Source organism: Centruroides sculpturatus, unplaced genomic scaffold (genome assembly GCF_000671375.1).
Source record: "Centruroides sculpturatus isolate CEXI.00-Female unplaced genomic scaffold, Cexi_2.0 scaffold579, whole genome shotgun sequence".
Lineage (NCBI taxonomy): Eukaryota > Metazoa > Arthropoda > Arachnida > Scorpiones > Buthidae > Centruroides > Centruroides sculpturatus.
The window spans coordinates 310,358-336,747 of record NW_019385005.1 but is presented as its reverse complement, the minus strand read 5'-3'; the positions used below and the strand labels follow the sequence as shown (position 1 = coordinate 336,747).

The following is a 26,390-nucleotide window of genomic DNA, read 5'->3' as shown; positions in this document are numbered from 1 at the left end:
AGTTTACTTACAATACTTTTTTAACACAGTTATATGCAGTTTATATTATTATAGTTTGCCATTTGACATTACAAGTGCTTTTTCTTGTCCTTAATGGTAAAAAAAAGTTACATTGTTTGTGCATTGTTCTATTGATTGAAATAAAAAATATATAGTTGTAATATTTTTGTTTTTGAGTTTTTAGAATAAAATTTTAATATTATTTGCAAAGCATTTGTTTAAATTATAAGAATGTAATAGCAATTATGCCTAGATTATCCAAGCTTTAAATATATTTTAATTATGTATATGCATTTCCTGTTCAGAAATCGGCAGTCAACTGAAAACAAATGCAGTTCTCAATTGACATTAGAAGATCTCCAGTTATTTTATGAAAAGATATGTAATCTTGCCTGTGAAATAAAGGAAACAGTTCTTATTAAAGTAAGTTTAATTACATATATAGAAACATTTAAATGATTTAAATATTTTGATATTAAATATATTAATATTCTTATTGATATTCTTAATAACAGTTATAATCTAATGATTTTCATGAATGTTATTTATGAATCTCATTTTCACATGTTTATTTGAGGTGATTATTACAGTCAAAATTATCTCTCATTTCCTGGATTGCCAAAAGAAAAATAATTTGTTTTTATTAGTTTCCATCCATCTACTCAGTTGAGAAAAATTATAAAATCACCAATAAGTTAACTTGTTGGGATGCATTTTGAAAAAAATTGTAGATGTAAATTCCCAGTCAGTCTGTTCTTCCTTAATCTTGAGAACAGAGTTAGATGAAAATTGGGACCAGGTACGGAAAGCATAGGTCTGGAGGTCCCGATTAACTATATATGAACTTCAGTTTGCACTGGAAGTCACACTATTTTAATTCAGAAATTTTCCCTGAAAAGAGTTTGATATATGTCCAGCACATCATATATGTCAATGCCCTATACCTCATACATTTCCTATTAGCAATAGAACACTATTGCTAACAGGAAATGTATGTATAGGGCAAAACACTACTAATTTGAAGTGGAGAACATATATTTTAAATTAAACAGGTTAAAAACTGCAGCCTGGCATTGTGACAATGTCACAATAAAATAATTGCTTGTTCTGTATAAGAATTAAGCAAAAATATGACAAACCAAACATTTTTTTTCACAGCAAAAGTAAAGTATTAATTTCAAAGACCATTCTGTGTTGGCCACAAATGGTTATCTTTAAGCACAATTTTATTAAACTTAAGAATGCTTGGTTCAAAAAATTTTTTTATTTTGAAAAGTTCCATTTTCTGCAGGTAGAGGCTAAAATTTAATTAGATTAAAATAATTAAAATTATGAAATGAATATTTTGACTCATTTACACAGTTGCTGGATGGTTTAGTTTATTGAATCTTGCCTGAGGTAATATAGAGGGTATGGGTTTAGGATCCATATGTAAATATACACTTCTTATTTTTTCCAAAAAAAAAAAAAATTCTTATCCTTTAATAGATGAATCTATTTCTACAGATATTAAAGAATAAGTGACTATTTTCATAATATGTCAAAAGTAGAGCATGGATTAATTAATTTTATTTTTTGATTTCATCTCTGGTTGTCTCTGTTCCAGTAATTTTACCATTTGTCTATGTATTTTCTGGAACCAAAATTTAAACCTAAATTACTGGATTATTTTTCAGGCTATATTAAAGGTAATCTTTAATTAAATATCTGAATGTTTTAAGGAGTGGCAGTGAAGCCATGTTTTTGTGTAAAAATTAACAATTAGATATAGTTTCAAATTTAATTAAATAATTTCAAGAATTCTAAAATAAAATATTGATCTTGAATGGGATTTGAACTTTCTGGGTCAGTAGCTAGGATAATAGCCTGTAAACGAATCCAGCAGTTTAGTCTTAAGTTTGGTTATATTATATATACAGTAATACCTCGGTTTTCATAGACTTTGGTTATTGTGTTTCGGTTTTTGTCAGTTCCCTCAGATTTCGTCAGCATACCCACATGACCTCTCTGCTAATTTTGTAAAAACAAAGTGCAAGTGCAACCCATGCATTTCCTGCTCAGTGTGGCATTGTTTCTCGTTTTGTGAGCAGTATTACCTCATGCCTCGAGCCAAATGATTCCATTCCTTTCCTTTTTGCTCCATCATTGGGCGAAAGAAAGTTTCCAGAGCCAACAGCTCTTCAATGAAGGCCAGGAACACAATGGATTTGAAAAAGGCATTCATTGAAAAATATGATTGCAACATTAAGATTGCTGAAATTGGCCGCTTTTATATTAATTTTATATTGATTTCTTATTGTTTTTAGTATTAAACACTATATTCATTCTCTATAAAATGTGTTTTGGTGTGTATTTTGGAGTGTCTAGAACAAATTAATTGGATTTACATTGATTCATATGGAAATAATTGTCTTGGATTTCGCCAGTTGTTTTCAGACAGATTACACGGGTCTACAAGTAAAAACTTTCTTACAGACTGTTTCTTAATGATTTTAACTTGCTGAATTCAAAAATGGTTATAAAAAACCTGAATTAGCTCAAGTTTACAAGGTACATCAACATCTAATAAATTGCATAATATACATCTGAATATATACACATAATGTAATTTTCATCAGAGTTGGAACACAAAAACCATCAGAACACTTTTTGATACATAAAAACTAAATAAACAGCGAAAGCATAAAATACCCAGAATATCACTCGCATGTATGACACTTACAGACTTCTTGTATGAATCTGAAAGTGTTTCACATGTAATGTTCCAGCAGTAGTCTGCTAACATTGCCGGACTCTATTTTCCTTGGTATCCCTTTTCCATACAAGCAATGTCTTGGTGAAAATGCTCCCCATGTTTGTCACTGACAGACCTGCAGTTTTCAGGGAAAAAGTCAATGTGAGGATGCAAAAAGTGCATTTGTGCATTTTCAATGACATGTTGCATCCCATCTTTTCATAACACAACAGCATGTTATTTGTAATTTATAATTTCTTGTTTGTAATTAGAAGCTTTGTGGTTTCCAAGAAAATTGTTTACTACCATCCTGAAAGCATTCTAAGCTTCTTTTCGAGCATCTATTAGAATGCTATCAAAGTGTGTATTTTTTAGAAGCTTGGAAGTCTGTGGACCTACAAATATTTTCTCTAACTTTTGCCTCACTAATGTTTGGAAATGTCTCTCTAAAAAACTAAATTCTAGGCCATTTCGATTCATGGTTTTGACAAAGTTTTTCATAAGTCCTAATTTTATATGCAATGATGGTAGTATGATTGAACTGCATTTTACTAACAGTTCAGAAATAACATTTTTTGATCCAGGTTCGAGGGATTTCCTTTATGGTCAGTCTCTCCTTATGAAATGTGTTACTCGGTCTCTGCTATCCCTCTCACAGAGAAAACAACAGTACTTCGTATACAGCAGCTGAAGTTCAAGTAATAATGCTATAACTTTGAAATTACAACACACCTTCCATTTATGTTCTTGATAATTTACTTTTGCAAGAAGTTGCTTCATGCTTTTGTATGATTCTTTCATGTACTTTGCATGGCCAATATGAATAGAAAGCTTTTGTTACACAACAGTAACATTTTAACTTTAAGGCTTACCTTGGAGGAGTCAATGAAGAGTCTTCATTTGCATTGAGAACTGTCATAAGAATGATTTTCTTTTCTTTCCACAGACATTCAAGAAAATGTACTTTAAGTTGTATAGGAATACATTTCAAGAACTACAGAAAAATGGCAATTTTTCCAAAACTTTGACATATTTGGTTCGAAATCTTAAAAACTAGAACCAAGTTAATATTTTTATTGTCATATTCATATTCAGCACCTTTGAATTAGTAATATTCAGCTACTTTGGTTTCAGAAACTTTTTGGCTGTTGACCAGTGAATTATCGAAGAAAACCGAGGTATCACTATACATATGTGTGCATGTTCCTGTAATTTCTACGTAATGCTATTAATGTATAGTGTTGTGACCTTCCAACAAGATTTCCTGTGTTATTACTGGATATACCTATATATAATACTTTATTTGAATGTAAGGTGTGCTTTTTTTCATGCATTAGTATCTCTAAAATAGGGTGCACCTTAGCTAATTTTGGCATAATAATTGAATCTATCTCTAGTGCCATGCATCTTATTTTTCTGTCACTAATTCCATTGTTTGTTTTAATGATCTTATTAGACCAACATTCATAATAGAAAATATTTAAGGTCAGCTTAGCTCATTGTCATAGTCTACTACAGTATCATCATAAGTATGTTGATGAAAATTCCCGGAAAAATTGTGCTGCACTTATTCAAGATATATTGCATTTTCAATGCTTTAATTAGCATTGAGTACGATTTTGTGACAGGTGATGTGAACATCAAATCCAGTGTTGATTATTGTAGTTTTAGTGTTGAAAGTATTTAGTTTTAGTTTATTAGAATTAAGGAATATGACTAAAGACTTTTGATTCAGAAGAACAAAATACAGCAAATGAAGATGTTTTTGATAATCTGGCAGCATATTGACTTTAATTAAAATTTTGGTTTGTTGGATTGAATGTTTATATTTATGGATGATTTCAACTTTAATACTATGAAAAACAGCAGTACAGTAGAGCGTCGTTTATCCGAAACGTCGGTTATCCGAAAGAATTCCAGTTGNCATACATTGTGATATAAATTTTATTTATATTTTAAATATTAGTAATACTGTACTTTTTCTTTTTGCTAAGGAAATGAAAGTGTAATGGTTAGAAAAATAAATTATCTTACTTTCAGATTCCTTGGACGTATGTAGGAATGTGTTTTGCAACATTTTGCTGGCATAATGAAGATCATTGGAGCTATTCAATCAACTATTTACATTGGTATATTAACTTTAAATTATAGTGATTTGTAAATAATGAAGAATGTAAATAATAATAATAATAATTCAGATATGAATTTATTTTGAAGATTTGACTGATATTTAATTATATTAACATTTTTATGTACACATTAATTTGTATGTTTGTTTAAATATGAAAAAGTGATTATTTGTTTATAATATTATATTTTTGTTTTTATAAAATTTTGGAATGAAATGATATAAAAATTACCTATATATAAACAACAAAAAAATAAGAAACGTATTTTTAAAAATATATATAAATTAGTAATTCTCCTTGTTGTTATATCTGTAATTATTGTGTGTGTTGTTATATAAATCTGTAAAAATACTTATTTTTAGGGGCGAACCGAAAACTTGGTATGGTGTACCAGGAGATAAAGCTGAAGCCTTTGAAGATTCAATGAGATCAGCAGCTCCTGAATTATTTCGTTCACAACCAGATTTATTGCATCAGTTAGTAACTATAATGAATCCAAACATTCTTATGTCAGCTGGTGTTCCAGTATGTTATTTTTTTCAATTATTCATAGAATTAGTGAATACCATAAAATTTTAATTTGATAATATAATAGAATCCTAATATTTTGAGGAAACTGATCAGAAAATATAATATGTAAAAGCATACTTAACATAAGCATTCAACTGTTTCTTTTAAAGAACCAAGTATTGTCTCATTGTTAATGGCTAATTGAAGTTAAGAATTCAAACATTACTTAAATAATGGTAGTCAGTTTAAATTTAGTTAAATTTATTAGTTTTTATATTTAATTCCCCCCCATAATCTATGAGGTTTTCATTGCCAAACAACAAAATTAGTATTTACATGAATTGTTCTGACAGTCTCTGAAAAAGCATTACTATAACTGAAATATTTGAATAACTGATATTCCTGATAAGTTACAAAATAATAATGTAAAAGTTATCAAAATTAATTTAGATGTATATTTACATCTCATTGATTGTATGTCTTTACATACAACAAATAAATGGAAAAAGGAAAAGGTACTCATTTATAAAAATGTCTGTTTTTCATTTAAAGTTTTTGATCTGTATAAACTGTGTTCAGTTTTAATTGTGAAAGAATTGATAGATTGTTGAAGGAAAATTTTAAAACATTAGTGTTAATGCTAAATAATAAATTAATACAATATATATAATTTTGATGGATAAGTATTAAAGATAAATTCAATTAATTTTTGATTAATGTGAAATATAGTGAAAGTAGATATTTTATCCATTTTATAATAAATGACAAAGATATAATCTGTTAACATAATTTATGAAATATTTAAATATACAATTTTATTTTATATGTTATAATTTTCTATTATCTTTATTTTTTCAAGTATGGTTTTAACCATCAAGTACCTTTGATGTAACAATCTAATTTAGTGGTGTTTTATGATTTTAAATGTCCTCAAGTAGTCAGACATTGACAATTAATGTTTAATCTTTGGTTATAAATAATGAAACAATGCTAGTTAAGTATGTTTTTTTATAATTTATAGAATTTAGTATTTTAAAATTCATACATTTGTGGATTTCTAGTACTATTGTAATTTTATATATGTTTACAAGAGAATTTTCAAAGTGTAATCAGTTGAACTTTTCATAGTTTAATTAGTAGAGAATTGCTAAAATAAATTTTAGTGACTAAAATTTTAATATAATTAAAACATTTAAAATATAACTTATTTTGTCTTTTAAACATAAATTCTATTAATATGATGATATTGTGTTCCGGGCCAATGAAAAATTATGATTATTGGATATTCTGAAATATTATTTTTATAAATAATGAATAAAAAACATATTTATATTTAATTCTCATACAGATAATTTTTTCCAGATCTATAGAACCAATCAACATGCTGGAGAGTTTGTAATAACTTTTCCCAGGTCATATCATGCTGGGTTTAATCAGGGTTATAACTTTGCTGAAGCTGTTAATTTTGCACCAGCTGATTGGGTTTGTATAATTCAATTTTTGTTTTTTTCTTTGTAATGGCTCATTCCCAAAACAAGTTCTGTCCATTTTGCAAAGATTTTGGGAGAGTAGAAAAAAACTATGACAAGAAATGTATTTGTGTTCTGTACTGTGCACTTATAAATTGTTCTTCATGTTATATAGGTCTGTTGATTGTAAATACAAAATCTATACTTTGCAGGGAATTTATTATTGAGATCTAATTTGTTCTAGTTAAGATTGAAACTTTTAAAGTTCATGGACTGAACTTGATTTGGAACAAAATAGATTTTTGTTTTGTGTTAAGTGGAAGCTGAGATATTAGATTGAAATCTGTTTTAGAATAATTGAAACTTGTAAATGAAATATTTTAAATTCAGTCTGCTGTGCCAGCTGTCATAAAATCTTTTAATTTAATATGATATAAACTAGCAAAAGTGTTTCAAAAAAACTTTTTTTTAATTAATAGTTACCAATTGGAAGAGTGTGTATTTCACATTACAGTATGCTTCATCGGTTTTGTGTGTTTTCACATGATGAATTGGTATGCAAAATGGCAGCAGATCCAGAAAGATTGGATATTAGTCTTGCTGCTGCAACTTATCAAGATATGTTAAAAATGGTTGAAACTGAAAGAGAGTATAGAAAGTCTCTTCTTGAATGGGTAAAAATATATAAAATTTTCTAGAAAATTATATTAATTATATTTTAAAAGAGAACTTTTAATTTTAATATTAAATTTTGACATATTTAACATGTTAGGGTGTCACCGAAGCTGAGCGAGAAGCATTTGAATTATTGCCTGATGATGAAAGACAGTGTGATTACTGTAAAACTACTTGCTTTTTATCTGCAGTTACTTGTAATTGTAATAGTAGTAAGTAGAAAATTAGATTTCTTATTTAAATAAATAAATTTTGATTTCTTAACTTATTTGTTAAATTTAATTTAGGTAAATTGGTATGTATCACTCACAAGGACAGATTATGTCATTGTTCACCTGAAGAACACTGTCTTAGGTATTTATTTGATTTTTAATATTTGTTCCTTAATTGCTTCAAATAATTTATGTTATACTCTTTTATAGATATAGATACACCCTAGATGAATTACCTGTAATGCTACACAGACTGAAAGTGAGAGCAGAATCATTTGATAATTGGGCAATAAAAGTAAAGAATGCATTAGAAGCAACAGAAGGGAATAAACTTGGTAAATATATATATATATATTAAAATACAATATTAGGTTTAATGAAGAGAATATTCAGTATTATTATGATAGTAAAAAGAAAAAAAAAAGATTTTTACAAAAATACTTCAACTTTTAGCACACAAAAACAATGATTAGAAAGTAGACTGTTTTATGTTTAAAAGTAGGCAATAGATAATTGTTAAAATAAATAAGAGAAAGATAGTAATATATTAAGAAATGCATACATTTATTATAACCTAATAATACATGTATTATTAGGTTATCTATTTTTGATGTATTTTGAAATAAATCTGATAAATTTTATACATAAAGATTTTGATTTGATACAAATATAAGTTTGACATAGGAGTGTTATCAATTGATTGCTGTGATCAGCTGATGTTTCTATCTGCTTTTTTCATAAATATATTAACATCTCTGATTTCTTATTTTCTATCTCTAATTTCATTGAATTATCAGATGTTATTACTTTTTATTTTAGATTCCTTAATGAATTATAATATAAAAATATAGATGAGTTTATGAATATAGATGGCAGATTTAAACATGAATATATACACAGCTTACCAATTTAGCAGGGTAGTAGAGAGTTCATGCATCATAGTAAATTTTCAAAATACTTGAAAATAACTGTGCACACATTATTTGGCATGTTTCAATATGTCATTAGGCAACTAAACAAAGTAAACTGTACAGTACAATTTGAAAAGCATAGCTCATTACCAATCGTGAAGACTTTACTCATTTAAAAATTACACAATATCATTTTAAATAAAAATTATGATTATAGTAATTAATTGCACATTTATTATGTTACATAACTATGATAATTATAAATAGTACAGTACATTAACTTAACAAAAACTGTCTAATGATATCTAATTTAGACATTTCCATGTAATTTATGTTTTGCAATGGTATAAAATATTCAGGAATGTTTATTTTTTAAATTGTTTTTTCCTCTTTGTTGATGCATATAGTTTCTGCAGCACTGTCTTGCATCTAAGATGGCTGACATTTTTCCTTATAGATAATCAAGCAGCCCTCAATGCAGATAGTTTGGTTCTCTAAGAAACTTCTTCTTCTTATGCTGCACCCATTTGCATGTTACTTTTGCCCATTAGAATTTGATTACCCAGTTCAACTTCAGTTAATTATTCTAACCCTGGGTCACAATTGTCACAATGCAATGATTGAATCATATAATCTTCATCCACATTCTCTCTGCCTTAACTACTACTACTACTGCCTTAAGCAAGGTGCTGTTTCTGATGCTTATACAGTTTCTTCTCCTGGAAACTGACAAGGGTCTTTCTCAATCAGCAGAATCAGGAAAAATCTATTTTCAACCTCTTGATAAGGTTGATGTCTTTGTACTACAATGAAATTACATTGTAAATTGCTTCAAGTATGCTGTGCTCTTTCTAGAAGACTTTTAACATGATACATTCGTTGACATATTTTTGTAAAAGTTGTGCTCAGTAGAATTGTTTTGAGCATGAAATTATATACAGATCCATTGGTTGGATCAAAACCATGCTGCTAAGAGGTTGAAATTTTACAAAGATTATTCCATAAATGGCCAGATTCATCTGATTTGTGTATTTGGTTAGGCAACAAATATCCTGCAAAAGTGAATTCTTTAAATTTGTTTTGAAATTCCTCTGAAGCATTATGGTCAGCAATTAATCTCTCTCCTTGGATGATATGTATTTCTTTACTTGCCATACTGCTGTTTTAGAACCATTCTGTGCTTTGTCTGGTTTAATCAGCCAGACAAATCACAGAATAGATCTTAACTTTTCATAAAAAGTTTGCCTGATTAGTGCAAATATACCTATTAACCAGTGTTCCACTAGTCCATTGTTGACTAAATCATTTAAGTTGCTGTAACTCAAGCATCATCCTGTTTCTTTTTCTCATTAAAAAAAAATTGTATAGAAAATACAATTTAAAAGATTAATGTAAATTGTAAATTCCAAAAATTTAATTTTGAAAAATTATAATACCAGTTATTCTATGCGAAGCTTTGTATGTTAATTTTTTTCATTGAAATACATTGTTTTAAATCTGCTTGAAAAATCTAGTGATGATGTCAGAGAGATCATAGAAAATAAGCAACATTTCATCATATACAGTTTGCTATCCAATTTCATATTGCATCATTAACTTCTTAACATTTGCTCCTTTATCTAGCTGTTGAATGATTTGTAATTTTTTCCAATAATAAGGATTTTCTGTTTTCCTTGGCTAGCCCAAGACACTACTAAATGGTTTATAGTATAGAAACACAAGTATAAAACAGCATGGATGACAGGATCACAACAAAGTAAACACTTCACTAAATTTAACTAAATTTGTACTATTAAGAACAATATGATGACTTATTTGTGCATGCATTCCTGCTGTCACTAATCAAACTAAATTCACTCCTACTGAACTGAGAATTGATTGTACAGAATGATAAAAAAAACCCTTACAACTTTGGAAGCATTAGAATTTTAATTTGAAGACTTTGAGAATTGGTTGAGGTTTTATAGTAAAACACATCAAGTTTGTCTCATGTAGTGTCATAGTACTGAATTCCATCATTATGAGACATGCATTTGAAAATGGTTACTTGCTCTGTGTTTTGGTTTGAGAAAACAAAATCCCTGAAATTAAATTAAATTTTTGCAATAAGTATTGTAGGGATTCTCCTAGTAGACCCTAAAATTTGCTCTTAGCATCAAAATTTTGTTGTGATTGGTTGTTCTGTTTGTCATGACAAATTCCCTGATTGCCTATGTGTTTCTGAATCTTTTAATGAACACATGAGGATGAGCTTTATTTATAATCCTAGGAAATCAGTACACCATATGTCTTGTGAAATGCAAGTTTTAATCAAGTTAGGCACATCTTCAAAAACATTTGCACTTAAAATAACATAAATTTGAAATGCTTCAAAAAATACCTATGTAGAAAAGGTGGCTTATCATGAATTTTGTGCAAATATGTTGCATAAGATTGAGAAAGAGCAAGATCAACGATGTTCTTCAGTTATGAGTTGACATTTCATCTCAGTTGTTAAGTGCAGAATTTTGGGCTTTGAAATCTATAAGTAGCTGTGGAAGAAATTCATGAGTCTGTGTGAATATTTATTTTTCTTTTTTTCTTTTAGCAAAGATAGTGTAGAGCCATGTACACAAAAATGAAAGATTGAGAATATCATGTATCTGAATATGCTGGGAAATTTTTTTATTTCAGTTAAGTGACAATGATACAGAAAGATGCACTTTCAGCAAGACAGCATACCACCCCACAACTATATAGATATCTGGGATTTCCTCAAAACATGTTTTCTAGGTCAGTGGATTGGTCAAACAGGACTGATAGCATGGTTATCTTGTTCCCAGATTTGACACACCTCTACTTTTTTGCTTCTTCTGGGGTTTCATTAAAGATTGTTTCTTCATCCTATCTACAAATCATTGAGCTCAAAACTTGAATAACCACTGCAGTTACTGAAGTGACAACAGATTTGCTGCTTAGTTTGGCAAGAAATTGAATTTGTGATATGAGAGCAATTAGTGATACAGCAGATATCAAACCAAAATTTTTGTTTGAGGTAGAATTTAATGTTCTTTGCTATAAATTAACATTTCAACATATTCTGTAAGTTTTCTAATTAAAATTACAAACTTTAAAAGCAAATATAAAGTTCTTTGTGAATCATCATTGTAAAATTCTTTGCTGTCAATTTACAATACATATATATCTCTGGTGCTGTGCATTCCTCCAAATTTCATCACTGATTAGATTGTTCAATAAGATTATTTCATTGAATATATCTATATTATCACTTCTTATATTGTTTTAAAAAACACGATTATAGAAGTATCCACACTGATGCTTCATTATTGTCTTAGCCATTTAAAACATCTGAATTATTTTTCGTTATTTAGAGGCATAGAACTATAAAAATACATACATTAATACATGATAGTTTTATTATTAATTTTAGAAATATTATTTTTCTTAACAATAATTTTTCTTACCATAATTAGAAATTTTAGAATTAAAGGAACTCATTCAAGAAGCAGAAGAAAAGAAATTTCCAAAAAGTGATTTGCTAGTAGCACTAGAAACAGCAATTCAAGATGCTGAAAAATGCGCATCAGTTGCACAACAGTTGTTAAGTCGTAAGGTCAGAACAAGGTAAGTTAATTCAACATATACTACTAGCTCAAATATAAGCTGCATTTTTTTATTCCAAGTTCTGAGAACATAATGGCACAGCATACAATCAATATTGAGATAGTCATATCTGTTTTTATGTAATAAACTGATTATGATCTATCTATTGCAGTGGTGCAGAATATGTCCAAATCCACTAACACGGTACAGGAAAAATTTGCAGTAGAAAAGTAATATTATCAAAATAGCTGAAACCCTAAAATAGAGCAGCATCCTTGCTGTTTTAAAGTCTATAGACATTAATTGGAAAAATCTGCCAAAATGCAGGAAGATCCTATTTTGAAAATGAAATTTGAGTGTTAAGTATCTAAGTGGTAGGTTAAAAACTGAAAAGAAAATTAAGTGTGCACACTCATAATAAGTTTGAAATGAATGTCTTTATGTTGCAATATTGGCTATAGCATTTGGTTCAGATTTAAATCATGACTCCCCAATTCTACAGAATGATTTTTGTAGTGAGGGATGGCAGGGAGGGAGGGAGTGCAATTATTGTTGTTTAATTTGTTTCTAACCAGTTAATTTATCTGTTAAATTGCAGTTATATACAATAAGTCAGGTCTGCTAGGCAGTTTTCATAAAAATTGAAGCTGTGATTTAGTTTAAAAAATTAAATCTTTTTATTTCAAAACTCTTTGAAATACTATTTAATGGATGACATTTCATGTGAGCTTGAATTAAAATGCATTACATGGTGATGAGATTCATTGTGTTTGACTTCAATTTTATTTCCATTAATCAACATAGTACATCAAGTTTACAATTGTATATAATACTATGATGATATATGTTTAAAGTGTNTTAAAAATTTATTAAATATATTTTAAATGAATTATTTTGTAAAAGTATATAATTTTTTTAGATAGATCAAATTGTTTGTCATACATGTGGCCGCGGAGATGCTGAAGAAAGTATGTTACTTTGTGATGGGTGTGATGATAGTTATCATACATTTTGTCTGGTACCTCCACTTAATGAAATTCCAAAGGGAGATTGGAGATGTCCAAAATGTGTTGCTGAGGTAATAAATAGTAACAATTAAATTTTCCTTTTCAAATTATATAAAAAAAAACTTCTGTATGAAAATATATTTATTTGGTAATGTAAGACAGAGTAAAAATAAAAATTGAATAAATTCTATTGGAAATAATAATTTAAAAATAATGATTGATCTATAGTTGACAAAATATTAATGTTTGATATATCCTTTGCCAAAATGCAGATTATCCAGTTAATAGGAAGACATTATTCATTTGCAAATGGTTAAAGAAATCATCACAGGATATAAATTGAATAAAATAAAATGTTACTTTGGAAGTAACAAGTAGGCACAACAAAAAACAAACATGTATATTTTTTTATTGCTGTTAATATTAACTATTTCTAAGTAATTAATGTTTATCCTGATTATGATTATTTCAAAAATAAATAAAGTTTAAAACAAGAAACTAAAGAAGAATTATAAATCTGAAATGCAGCAGGTTTCATTATCAAAAGTGAAATACATAATACAACACATAACAAGAACTACAATAAACAGCATAAATGTATAACTCATGTATTTTGAATTAAAAGATTCTTGAATTTAAAATACTAATTATGAATAGAATATGACAGTTTTTATTTACTTGTAGAACTCTGTGATTAAGATTAAGAAAATAAAGGCTTGACTTGTATTTTTAATTGAAATAAAAATTTAAGTAAGAAAAGCAAATATTTCTTAATTTTACATATATTCAAAATTTATTATTATTTACCTAGAAACTTGCTAGAAATGATGACTTAAAACTTATATTGAGGAACTTTAATTTTAAACACATATTTTGGTTTTTAAAAAATGTTCATAAAATTTTAAAATATATCTTAGATTGAAAAATGATGTTCAGATCGAAAATTAAATTTTTTATAAAAAGAAAAGTTAATGAGATTGCTTAGTTGCAATAATTATGTGAATTAAAATAAATGTAAGTTATCACTTAGTTATAAGAGTACTCTTAATACTGTTATTTAAATACTACATGCATCTTTTCTATTGAAATTTGAAATCTGCCTTTTAAAAAGCATGATGATATTCATTTGAAAATAATTTTGATTGTGATTTCTGTACTAGCTAAACATATTTGCAACTTTATAGATTTTATTTAACAATTAATTCATGTATCCATGAAGTTGTGTATTTATTTATAATTTATAAATAAATACATAATGATAAATTTTATAAGATTTTAAAAACATTATAAATAATTATAATTGTTCATATTATTAATTTTACATTTATATAATTATTTTGACAAGAAACTATATTTTAAAAAAGTAAAAATGTATGTGATGTATTCAAGAATTTTGAAGTAATATGCCAAAAACTTTTCAGAATCTGTTCAAGAATTTTTATACAAGTTGCTGAGATGTCATTAAAAAAATTTTCATTGCAACAACTTTTTTCTCTCACAGATATTTAAATTTATAAACATTTCTGTGTTTTTCACATCTAATAAAATAGTAAATTTCAGTTTTTTTAGTTCAGAATATGAGGAAAATATACACTTAAATATTGAGGAGTTATATTTTTAACATATTTAATAATTACCTAATTTCTTCTTCAAAATGTTTTATAATTATTTAACTTAGTATTTAATAAAAGTAAATGTTTCTTGAGTTAATAAATTTGTTTAGAATATATTTATATATTTCTTTTGATGTAAATCTTGATAAATAAGCAAAAGATTGAAATAAAATATATTCATCATTTTCTATTATATATTTATAATTCATTTTTGATAAATGAGTAATTTAATTTTAAATCAAAATTTTCCCTTTATAGCTTTGAAAAAAGTAAATATTTTACATTAAGTTCCAATAATCATTTTCATAATTAAAAACTAGTGTTTCTGATTTTTTAAAAATATAATTTTTCTAATAATCATTACTATTAAAACTTTTTAAGGACTTTTTTTTATCTTTATGACAAATATTAAAATAATTTTTTTAGTGACTAAATTAAGAAGTAACAATCTAGTTAATAGTAAATTAAATGAAAAAATATTTTTGGATTATTACTGACTATGTAATTTAAATTAAAGAATTAATAATGAAAATTTAGATTACTAAATCAATTTTTTAGTAAAATTCCTTTAATTAGTTTAGCTAGGAAAGTTTCATAACTTTCCATTGTTTTAATTTGTTAACTTATAAATGAAATATGCTTTATTGAAATAAGTTAAATGATTATTTTTAAAATTTTTACCTAATTAATTAATATAAAATTCTGATTAAAAATTTATTAAATATATTTTAAATGAATTATTTTGTAAAAGTATATAATTTTTTTAGATAGATCAAATTGTTTGTCATACGTGTGGCCGCGGAGATGCTGAAGAAAGTATGTTACTTTGTGATGGGTGTGATGATAGTTATCATACATTTTGTCTGGTACCTCCACTTAATGAAATTCCAAAGGGAGATTGGAGATGTCCAAAATGTGTTGCTGAGGTAATAAATAGTAACAATTAAATTTTCCTTTTCAAATTATATAAAAAAAAACTTCTGTATGAAAATATATTTATTTGGTAATGTAAGACAGAGTAAAAATAAAAATTGAATAAATTCTATNATGATTTCTTGCTTTGTTTCAATTGAAATCACCTTTCTGTTTTTTAGAAGCCATGATTTGCACAACACTTGAATAAATGTAAATACCCTGCACTGAGGTGATGTACGTAATAAACAAGGGAGCAATCCGAATCCCAACGGGAGCTCTGTACTTCAGATATACTAATAATATATTCTAATAATACTAATATATTATAAAAATAGCAGATTGTCATTGGTAACGGCAAAAGTGTGGAAACATCATTCGCACTTGTTCACAGAAAGTCCATTGTTCGCAGCATCTGTTATTTGAGGCGTACGTTATACAAGGCACTACTGTATTATGTTATCATTGTTCAGATCATTCTTAAGATTTTTTAACGTAAATGGGTTGAGTGAAAAGAAATGACAACATTATTGTTGAAAGAATGGAACATTTGCAACACTATCTGGTGGCATAACACACAATTAACATTTGAAACCACCAATTACCCTTCCTAGACATATTAATCATTAGACTAATTAATAAAATTAATAGTTTTATTAAATAATGCAACATTAAAAAAGTTATAGATTACAACTCAGAGACCCGTTTATGTATAAAGAAAAACAGTAAAATTATCAGTAAAATTAAAAATAGACCTACAGATATAACAGATCAAAATTCCAAAATAAATGAAATTATCAAACTATTTTTGTTAAATAATTACACCAAAACCACCTAATTAAAATGGCTAGGTAGATTAGATAATAGAACACCATACATAGTCCAAAACATTAGTTCACCAGCAAAATACTGTATGGTTTCTTGTATCAAAAATTTTTTGGAAAAGATTCAAAATAAATTCAAACAATTTAATATACATATTGTACCAGCCCATACTAATGCAATCCACAAATAATTAAGCAACAATAATACTGTTATCAACATTTCAGAGAAAAACAATGTGGTTTAAGTTTTCCTGTAGATGTAACCACACTTATGTTGATGAAATCAAAAGAAAATTAAAAATACATTTTAAAGAACACTTCAATGCTATAAAATACAACCTTGAAAACTCTGCTGTTGCCAAACACTGTTTATTCCATAATTACAATATTAATAAAGATTCATTAAAAAATATTAAAAGCAAAGAAATACTACCACAAATTATACAAACATAAAAATTATTAAAATCCATGATAACGTAAGAATAAACAAAAACATGGGTACAATTAGATACTATCTGGCACTCTTACTTAAACATCTGAAATCAGCAGGTAATACTTATATCACCAACATAAGATATCACCCTATAGTAGCATTGCTTCTATAGTAGAGAACATTGTACAAACTGGTCGACTGCAAAAAACATATGTAATCTTTCTTAAAACAGCTCTTACTTTGGTAACTGTAATCTTGTTTATAACGTTATTATATTCATTTACCATAGTATTTACTTCACAATTAAATTCATTGAGCAACAATTTTAATCTCTTGTTGCAATTTGTTCAGAAAACATAATATAATATCTTTGAAAAATCTCAAAAATGGAGTCATCCACACATCAGCAACACAATAGAATGCATCTTTTAGTATGTATAAAAATGTAATTTTGAACTATTTTAATCATAAATCCAAATTTTTGTAATGAAAAACTGATTGTATTTTTGTAGATGCCTATAAAACCCATCATATTGTAACAAGTATGGCTGAAGAGGGACAGACATCAGGTCTGAAATGCATATCGTTATCATAATAAATCTGTGTCTACCCACTTCTGTGTGATTACTCTGACAATGTCAATAGCATGTGATATGTCCTTCATAGAGCCAAAACTTAGTGCTCATAGTTTCATATTGTAACATAAGGACAAAAAGCAATTCACCAACCAATACAATTAACACTTTACACTGAAAGATCAAAAGTTATGGGATAGGAACCTAATAATAAGTTGGTCCACCTCTAGCCTTTAGAAGTGCTTGCACATGTCATGACTTGAGTCAACAACCTGCTGGATCCATTCTGCAGGGATAGCTGTCCCCAAATCCTGCATTCTAGAGCATAATTCTGTTTCGTTGGATGAGGCTTGATTCATTTATTATAAGCTGGTTTCCATTGTGTCCCATAAATGCTCCAAAGGGTTCATATCGAGGAGCTTAGGAGCAAAATCATGGTGGTAGTATGTAGAGAGTTTTTCCAACCATCTACTGGAAACCAAAGATTGATGGTTTATTCCATTCTCCTGTTGAAATACTCCTTTATCATCAGTAAACCTTACCAATCATGCTGCTGATGTGAGCTGTGCTCTTCAATGGCACATGGTAAACCCATTTGCTGATTTATGTGCATGGAAATGCTTTTGATATGAGATGCACGGTACACTCCTGATACTGTATAACTGGAAAAGCAAATTTATGCATGATCTCTGAAATTCTTTCTAGCACTGACAATCATGCCATATTCAAAGTCAGATAAATCCTGATTTGCAGCCATGTTGAATAACTAATTGTGCAGAAATGAATGTTGAGTATGTCAACTACTGCAGTTATTATACAATGCATCAGTTATGAGTTACAACACTAGTTCTAGTTTCATTGCTGTTCTCATGACTTCTGGCTATTCAGTATATTTCTAGTATAGGATATTATTTGCAGGGTGATGTAGAGAGAAAGAAGACAAAGCTACTGAACTTATGTCATTCTTATTAAAGTATTATGAAGCATGTTTACAAAATTTAAACAATACTGTTAGATCAAAATTTAGTTAGCATATGGTTGCAACATAAAGGACTGTTGGGGAGATATGGTAATGGCAAACTCCCTATAACAATTGCACAATGAGTGCAATTGTCATGGTCAAGAAAATGCAAAGGACAATCATTTGTGCTGTAATCACATTTGAGAAGAATAGGTGGAGTTTATGCAGTCTTTGTGCTGATAGGCAATAAATAAACATGGTAAAGTTCAAATCACTGATTTAGTCATATATTTCATTATGATATGTGATGTTTTCAGTGTGACGGATCCTGCATCAACTTACTATAGTGCAAATGTGGTATAAGCACATCAGTATATTACAAAATATGATGAAGATGCATTTCTTTGTTGAATCATTTGTCATAGACAAAATATAGGCACAGATTTAAGAGCCAAAACTGAAGTGCTAGTCAAATGAATGGATCACTAGTCTTCAGGATTAAAAAAAAATTGACAGGAATCCAGTAGAGTGAAAGCTATTCTGATTGTCACATGATTCTCAATAAGATGCTTTTCTGAGAATCACTTACATCAACATTAAGAAGAAAGCAGTCATTATTTATTAGATGCATTCTACCATCTCTTGGTACAACAATGCTCAATATCTTATAGAATTCAATGAAAGAACATCTGGAACAGTTCATTGGAAAACAGGAAGCATCTACCTTTCTCATCAGATATGAATCCTTGTTATTATGACTCCTTTTCTACAATCAAGGGATCCTACAAGTACAGTACATTATTTTCTCTGTATGGTTGCAGTATTACATACAGTCATACATAGAATATGATATACATACATAGTACATGATCTGTCACAGCTGTAAATGAAAAAAAGGAATTTCAAATAGAATCTGCTATCTCACAGATTTGGAATCTAGCTGATGTGATTATATTGAGGGGCAGGAAGGATAATTTTGTGTGTAAATAATAATTTTGTTCGTATTATAAATGTTGCCATTACTTTTCACTCAGCTTATGTATGTATGTATAATTATCTTATCTTCCAAATTATCTTATAAGACTTCCCAGTCAATTTGTAAATAAAAAGCATTCAGTATTATGTTATGCAATTGTTTAGTCATTCATATTAATTCATTTATCTGTATATTGATTTTATTTTCAAAACAGTAAATAACAATATATTGCTTATTTCAAATTGTTAGGTGAATAAAATTAACTGATTATTTAAATCATGAGCTGACCAAGTTTAAATCATAATCGTTACATGTAACATGTTTTTAATTACTCTATTCTAAATTTTTCAACTGTCAGATGACAAATAACATCTTAAAAACATTTTAACTTCACAAACAAGAAAAACTCCAAATTAAACAAATAACATATTCGATGCTTTCCTGGAGTAAATACAAAGATAGAGATAGATAAGCTTATGTTATGATATATTACTTTAACTTTATAAAGTTACATCAGAAATATTTGTGGATTTGGTTTATATTAATTTAAATTTTAAAGTTAATATTTTATTCTGTGTATTTTAGTTTTTAATCAAATAAACAAACAAAATTGAACTTCTTAATATATTTTATAGATGGTTCCTCCTTCAGTTGTAGAAAAAGAATTTTGGCGCATTGTGAATGCCGTTGATGAAGACGTAACAGTTGAATATGGAGCTGATTTACATACTATGGAACATGGTTCTGGTTTTCCAACAAAGAATACTAAAAGCTTAGTTTATGGAGATGAGGTAAATATGTTAGTTTTTTATTTGTACTGGTTAAAATCTTAATGGTTAATGATCATTTCAAATTATTGATTTTGTTTTATTTTTTCATTTTAATCTATGGAAGAAAATTATAATTTATATGTAACAAAAAACAGTGAAAACAATAATAATGATAAATAAAACAAAAAGAGTGTAACAAAAAATTAATAAAAATAGTGGAATTATAATTTTTCATATTAAAATTTACAAAAGTTGTATATAGGTATTCCCTGCTTTATGAAAATTTGTTTTACACTCCTTTGCTTTTATGAAAGTCCAACATTAGATTTTTGCATAACATAAAGAATCTCTGATTCTAAAGGATAAAAACCAACATTGCATAAATGAATACAAAAACAGTTAGCTGTATTTTGCTGTAGTACACATTCAAAATGATTGGTTTTAGCAGAAATGCAAAAGTGTAGGCATTTGAAAGTGATATTATGGGTGGAATGTAGCAAATCTGCCATTACCATCATACAAGCCTCTTGTAGGACAGAATTTCAGATAATCACCTCTGCTAATCACTTCAGTATATCCATTAGTGTCAATGTTTAGTTGAATATTTATTTGTGCATTGTTATCCTTGTTTATCTTTATATTTTTTGCAAAAAATAAAGATATTTGGGTTTTTTCTACTTTACAAAGTAATAATGCAAAACAAAAATTACTATAGAAAATATTTTACAGAATGTTTTGAAAAAAAGATTTATTCAAAGAATTATTGGAGGATATATTAAGCATTGAAAAATACAAGCTTTGATTCATATTTTATTTTTCAAAAATTTTTCTTTTTTAAAATTATTTTTCTTTAAAAATGTCTTCAGTTTTCTTAAAGAAAAAGTAGATGTTTCATGAAAATTTTCAAAAATGTTTTTGAGATGTCTGTGTAAATAATAAAAGTGTTAATTGTAATATTTAATATTTTTCTTTATTTTACTCTCATAAATTTTTAATGAAGCTTGTAATAAATTTAATAGAAATAATACATTATTATTTTAAATTTAGGATTATATTAATTCTGGTTGGAATCTAAACAATTNCTTGCCCAATTTGCACAATCTGGCGTCAGGCATTTATTGAAGCTACTGGGCATGGTTAAAACTCAAGACAGCGTAAGCACAATTATTCCAGATATTACAGGTTCCGACAAGTAAAGAATTTTTATAGTCCTGCCACAAATAAGCTATATATTGATTATTGACCATTTGTGACATGCTATAACGAGCAAAAATTTAAAAAAAAACTAATAGTTAGGTTTTAAATTAATAAATACAAATGTATTTTGACAGTGAATGAGTTAATTATGCTTTCTATTTGCAAAATTCCTCAACCCTAACACAAAATAAGAAAAAAAGTGAATTTTTAAGAAATTTGCGGGATTTCCGGGGATAAGAAAAATTTTCCGGGTTAAAAAAACAACCGGGATCCCAGAATCCCGTTTGAGAAACCCTAGTCATGCTGAATCGAACGTTTTTGATACTAGATAACTTCTAAAGTATAAATTTTTTTTTGTTTTTATATTTTTTAATATATTTATTTTGTTTGTAAAAAATAAATAAATAATTTTTAATGATACAATAGCCATGATTATTATTTTAAAAAGTTTACATTAGGCTTAACATCGACGAAAATTCGATGCAAAGCGACACGCAATGGAGAAAAATTTCAACACAGGATAGGTTAATGTATTTTTTCGTACGTAATCGGTTATCCGAAAAATAAGTTATCCGAACAACCCCAGTCCCCAATTGATTCGGATAAACGACGCTCTACTGTATATAAATTTACTTACAATAAATATGGAACAAAGTGTGTTTGTTTAATATTTGTTGTATTGAATTGTCTGTTTTTTCAAAAAAACAAAAATATCTGTGGTATGTATGTAGAAATTATGATGCATCTTAGATTTGAGTGATTACAGTATATTGTAATTATGTGGCATTATTTAACCATAACAAAATTTTATCAAATTATAGCATGTTCATTACAGTTTTCTGGACAATGATGGATGCTTAGACTAGTTCTATGTATAGTTAATAAAATAATAGTTAAAAACCTTGCAATACTCATATCTAAGTATTTTCTCATATTCTCTTCAGTCTATAAGGAGCATCACTCAAGTGTTCCTCTCTTGATGATTGTTGTGTATGTTGTAGAACGTCAGAAAATAAAAGACAAAGGTTTTATTATTTTCATTTTTATTGACTGCATCAAGGATGTGATCTTGAGAGAGAGAGATTCCAAGTTGAATGTTTTTTTTAAATCCACTAATTGAGAATGTGTCATATAATTGATAAGAACCAAGAGAACTTTTCTTGACTTCTGTTATAATTCCACATCTCAACTCATTAGCTATTTCTAAAAAATTTCAGAGATAATGCAAGAAATTTTGTTTGTATACTAGAGATTATTAAACTGTTTATTCTAAGTTTATTAAAACACTGAGGTTTAGTGTTTTTTTTCTGGTCACAAAAAGCTTTTATTTACTATTTTCTGAGATGTTTTGAATGACGTAACATCATTTATGTGACCAATCAACAGTGTTGCATGTTTTTCACTCAGAGAACCTTTTATTTTTATATATTATCGTTGCATGATAAAATATGTCTATTTCATCAAAATTTTTGAAGTAGGACTGTTTTATAGATTTTCTTTGTTCAGCACTTAACTACATCAGAATTTTTGTATTTTATTGTTAGCAATAGTATAATAATAATATCAATTTTTAATGAAATTAATTTCTGTAGTAGCTAGTCAGATGGCCAGTACAGTAAAGGTATCTGTCTATTGCTCTGAGGATCTCAGGATTTATCAGGACCGACAACTCCTGGATTTTTTTGGGGGGTTGTCTGTCCAGATATTCTGGACTCATCACTCAGCCATTTCTTTGTGGGCCTAGCCAAGCCACAATAGACTAGGATAAAAGGTTCTCATTAGCCCACATGGGGCAGAATCAAAAATGAAAAAAATCTCTTAAAATTCTAGATTGTTGACAATAAAACAATTTTCATGATAGATTTTTTAGTAGTTTTAATAGAATTCTTACCAATTATACATTTAGACTGCTCAATAAATTATACATTTATACAGAAAAAATTATTAGACGAAAGATTCAATTACTATATTTTTTCAAATTAAGATTTTATCATTTATAACTTTACACTTGACTGTTAAATGATATACTGTATATTATTAAATTAGAAAAATCTTTAAAATGTATTTGAGATTTTTGATTATTCTTAAGAAAATCTATAGTTCTAAAGTATCAAAGACTTTCAAAAAATTTTTAGGGGATCTTTGAAATCTGCAAATCTTGGCACCATCATAATAAAATTGATGTTTCATTTTATTCTTTTGATTTATTTATTATTAAACTCTAACTTTGAATGTTAATTGGAACAAGTTGTATAACTGCAGATAACTTAAATAAAGCCAAAAGCATTTTTTTCATAATCTTTATCAGTTATTTTAATAAGCAGTGTCTAAGAACTGTTTTTATTTTTAGGGGATATTTTATTCATGAACTTTCTGAATAAAGTTTGAAATATAAATAAATAAGTTTATATTTTTAAACTTTAACATATACAGATCTATATATAAATATTATTATAATTTAGAAGTCTTTCTTCATTTTATTAATTGTGACTAAAAAACATTCATGCCATTCAGTTTTTCTTATCTTATTTGTAATTTTTATTAATTGATATTTTCAATTTATAATTCATATTTATCTTTGATAGTTGTAGACTTCAGTAATAATAGATATTGTTGATAAATAAGTTATTGATAAGGAACTGGATTTAATTATTTTCCACTTATTACTTTTGTGCTAGAAATATTAATTTAAAATTTTAATTTCCAGGATTTGTTAGACAGAGTTCTTGGTTTTGAAAGAGATGCAAAAGTTTTGCTTTCTGAAGATATGACTGATTTGAAGAAACTTGAAAAACAATTAGATATTGGACTGAGTTTGGATGTTGATCTGTCTGAAATTCCTAAACTTAAACAAGTTAGTTTAATTTGAATTACTATATATTAGAGAATATACATACATATATAATCTGTTAATAAATGTTTGTTTATTTATTAAAATCAAATTTAGAAATTACAACAAACTCAATGGTTAGAAGAAGTCAGAATTTCATTATCTAATCCACAACAAGTAACATTAGATACATTAAGAAAGCTCTTAGATATGGGTGTTAATATACCACCACATCAGCTAGTAGAGAAAACTATGGGAGATCTACAAGAAATGCTAACTACAGGCGAAAAATGGGAGGAGAAGGCAAAGACATGTCTTCAAGCAAAGTATGTATTATTCAATTTTATAAAATTTTTCAAAAATTTTAAGTTTTACATTTTTACATTTTATACTTTGTGTTTTATAACATGTTTTGCACTTTTGGAGAAAGGGATGAATCAGTTGGAATTAGAAAAAGCTTGAGTGATTCTTTCAAAATGTCTTGTTATATCATTAACATTAATTGCTTCTTATATATCAGACCATATCACTTTTTTGAACTGTCTGTACTAATGATTTTTTAGTTTAGGTAATATATTTGGGATTACAGATTCATGATATACTTATAAATCATGTGTAATAATAGTTGTAGTAAAAATGTGTATACATTACATTACATTAGTTACATTATTTTTCATTATATTGATGTGATGTGATTGTATTAATGCTACAGTTTGCTACTAATAATTACTAACTTACTATTTAAGATTTGATACATGATGATATTTATAAATACTTAATTTATGATTATTTAGATATATAATTTCCCTTATTTTGTACAAATAAAAAAGATACTAGAATTTTTCTAAATTGTAATAATTTATAACAAAATTAAATTCAGAAAATACAACAGATTATTTAAAAGGGTATGATGGGTATGAAAGTTTTACAAAGTACTTTTTTTTTCCTTTTATATATTAATAATTCTTTTCATTTTGTCCTTCTCTTGAGAAAATTTTATTGTATAGAATTTGAACAGATTTATATATATATACATTAAAGTTTATGAAGATAAAAAATTGAGGTCAGTAAACCTTAAAATTTTAAGCAGTTTGATGTCTCAAACTATTAACTTTTTGATAAATAAGAAATCAACAAAGCTATTACTTAAATTAAAATTTACTCTTTTCAAGTATAAAAGAAATTATCCTGGTAATATTTTCATTTTAAAAATTTTACAAAATAACTGAATTTTATTAGTAAAATAACATCAAATATTAAAAAGTTATTAAACTATCTTATTGTCAGCAACTGTTCACATAACCCAGTTTTGAAAAGAAAAATTTTATATTTGTGTTGGTAGAAAAAAATATATACTTTTTCTGTAAAATAAGTGAGTTGGATTAAACAAAAATTATAGTTATTCTGAATCAGCATATATTAACAAAAGTAAAATTCAGCAATGAGTTGCATAACTTTCTCAATTATGAGATTTTATTTAAAAAATAACTCTTATATTATTAATCATAAATAAAATTGTGTGTTACCATCTGTTATGAGATTTTATTATAAACTTATTATAATATTAAACTTTTAATTAACTTTTTAAATAAAAAATGTGAAGAATTGTTTCCATCAACCAATATTTTTTTTTTCACATAGAAAAACAAATATTAAATATTATCATGTTTCACTGACTTTCTTATTAAACTTTTTTTTACAGGTGTGTAATTAGATTTTTTTTTGTTTAGATTAAATTTTTATTATTTTGAAGTATATAAAGTCCCCCTACTAGAAATTAAAAAAAAAATATGATTTCAAGTTTATTTCATTGAGAATACATATTTAATTTACTTTAAAAAGTTAACATTTTCTTTATTTTTTGTAACTATATTTGTTTTACAGACCATATAATAATTTATCAGTGTTAGAAACAATTGTGAATGAAACAAGTCTTTTACCTGTACATTTACCGAATACACTCAATGTTAAAGATGCTGTGAAGAAAGCAAAAGAATGGATTGCAAAAGTTGAACAAGTAATGGTAAGTATATATTTTATTTATGAAAT

The 26,390-nt window shown here is 27.0% G+C and overlaps 1 protein-coding gene across 1 annotated transcript in view; it reads left to right on the top strand.

The window, feature by feature from the left end:
- Window positions 1–26,390, top strand: part of LOC111633283 (lysine-specific demethylase 5A-like) — a 121,782-nt gene that overhangs the window by 72,143 nt on the left and 23,249 nt on the right. Inside the window, exons 13-28 of the mRNA XM_023377820.1 lie at window positions 306–423; window positions 4,751–4,863; window positions 5,226–5,388; window positions 6,736–6,855; window positions 7,322–7,516; window positions 7,615–7,729; window positions 7,805–7,871; window positions 7,940–8,064; window positions 12,114–12,264; window positions 12,324–12,375; window positions 13,163–13,321; window positions 15,631–15,789; window positions 18,563–18,580; window positions 24,219–24,365; window positions 24,459–24,667; window positions 26,226–26,364. Of these exons, the coding sequence (XP_023233588.1) occupies window positions 306–423; window positions 4,751–4,863; window positions 5,226–5,388; window positions 6,736–6,855; window positions 7,322–7,516; window positions 7,615–7,729; window positions 7,805–7,871; window positions 7,940–8,064; window positions 12,114–12,264; window positions 12,324–12,375; window positions 13,163–13,321; window positions 15,631–15,789; window positions 18,563–18,580; window positions 24,219–24,365; window positions 24,459–24,667; window positions 26,226–26,364 (2,050 nt within the window). The remainder of the gene's footprint in view (window positions 1–305; window positions 424–4,750; window positions 4,864–5,225; window positions 5,389–6,735; window positions 6,856–7,321; window positions 7,517–7,614; window positions 7,730–7,804; window positions 7,872–7,939; window positions 8,065–12,113; window positions 12,265–12,323; window positions 12,376–13,162; window positions 13,322–15,630; window positions 15,790–18,562; window positions 18,581–24,218; window positions 24,366–24,458; window positions 24,668–26,225; window positions 26,365–26,390) is intronic.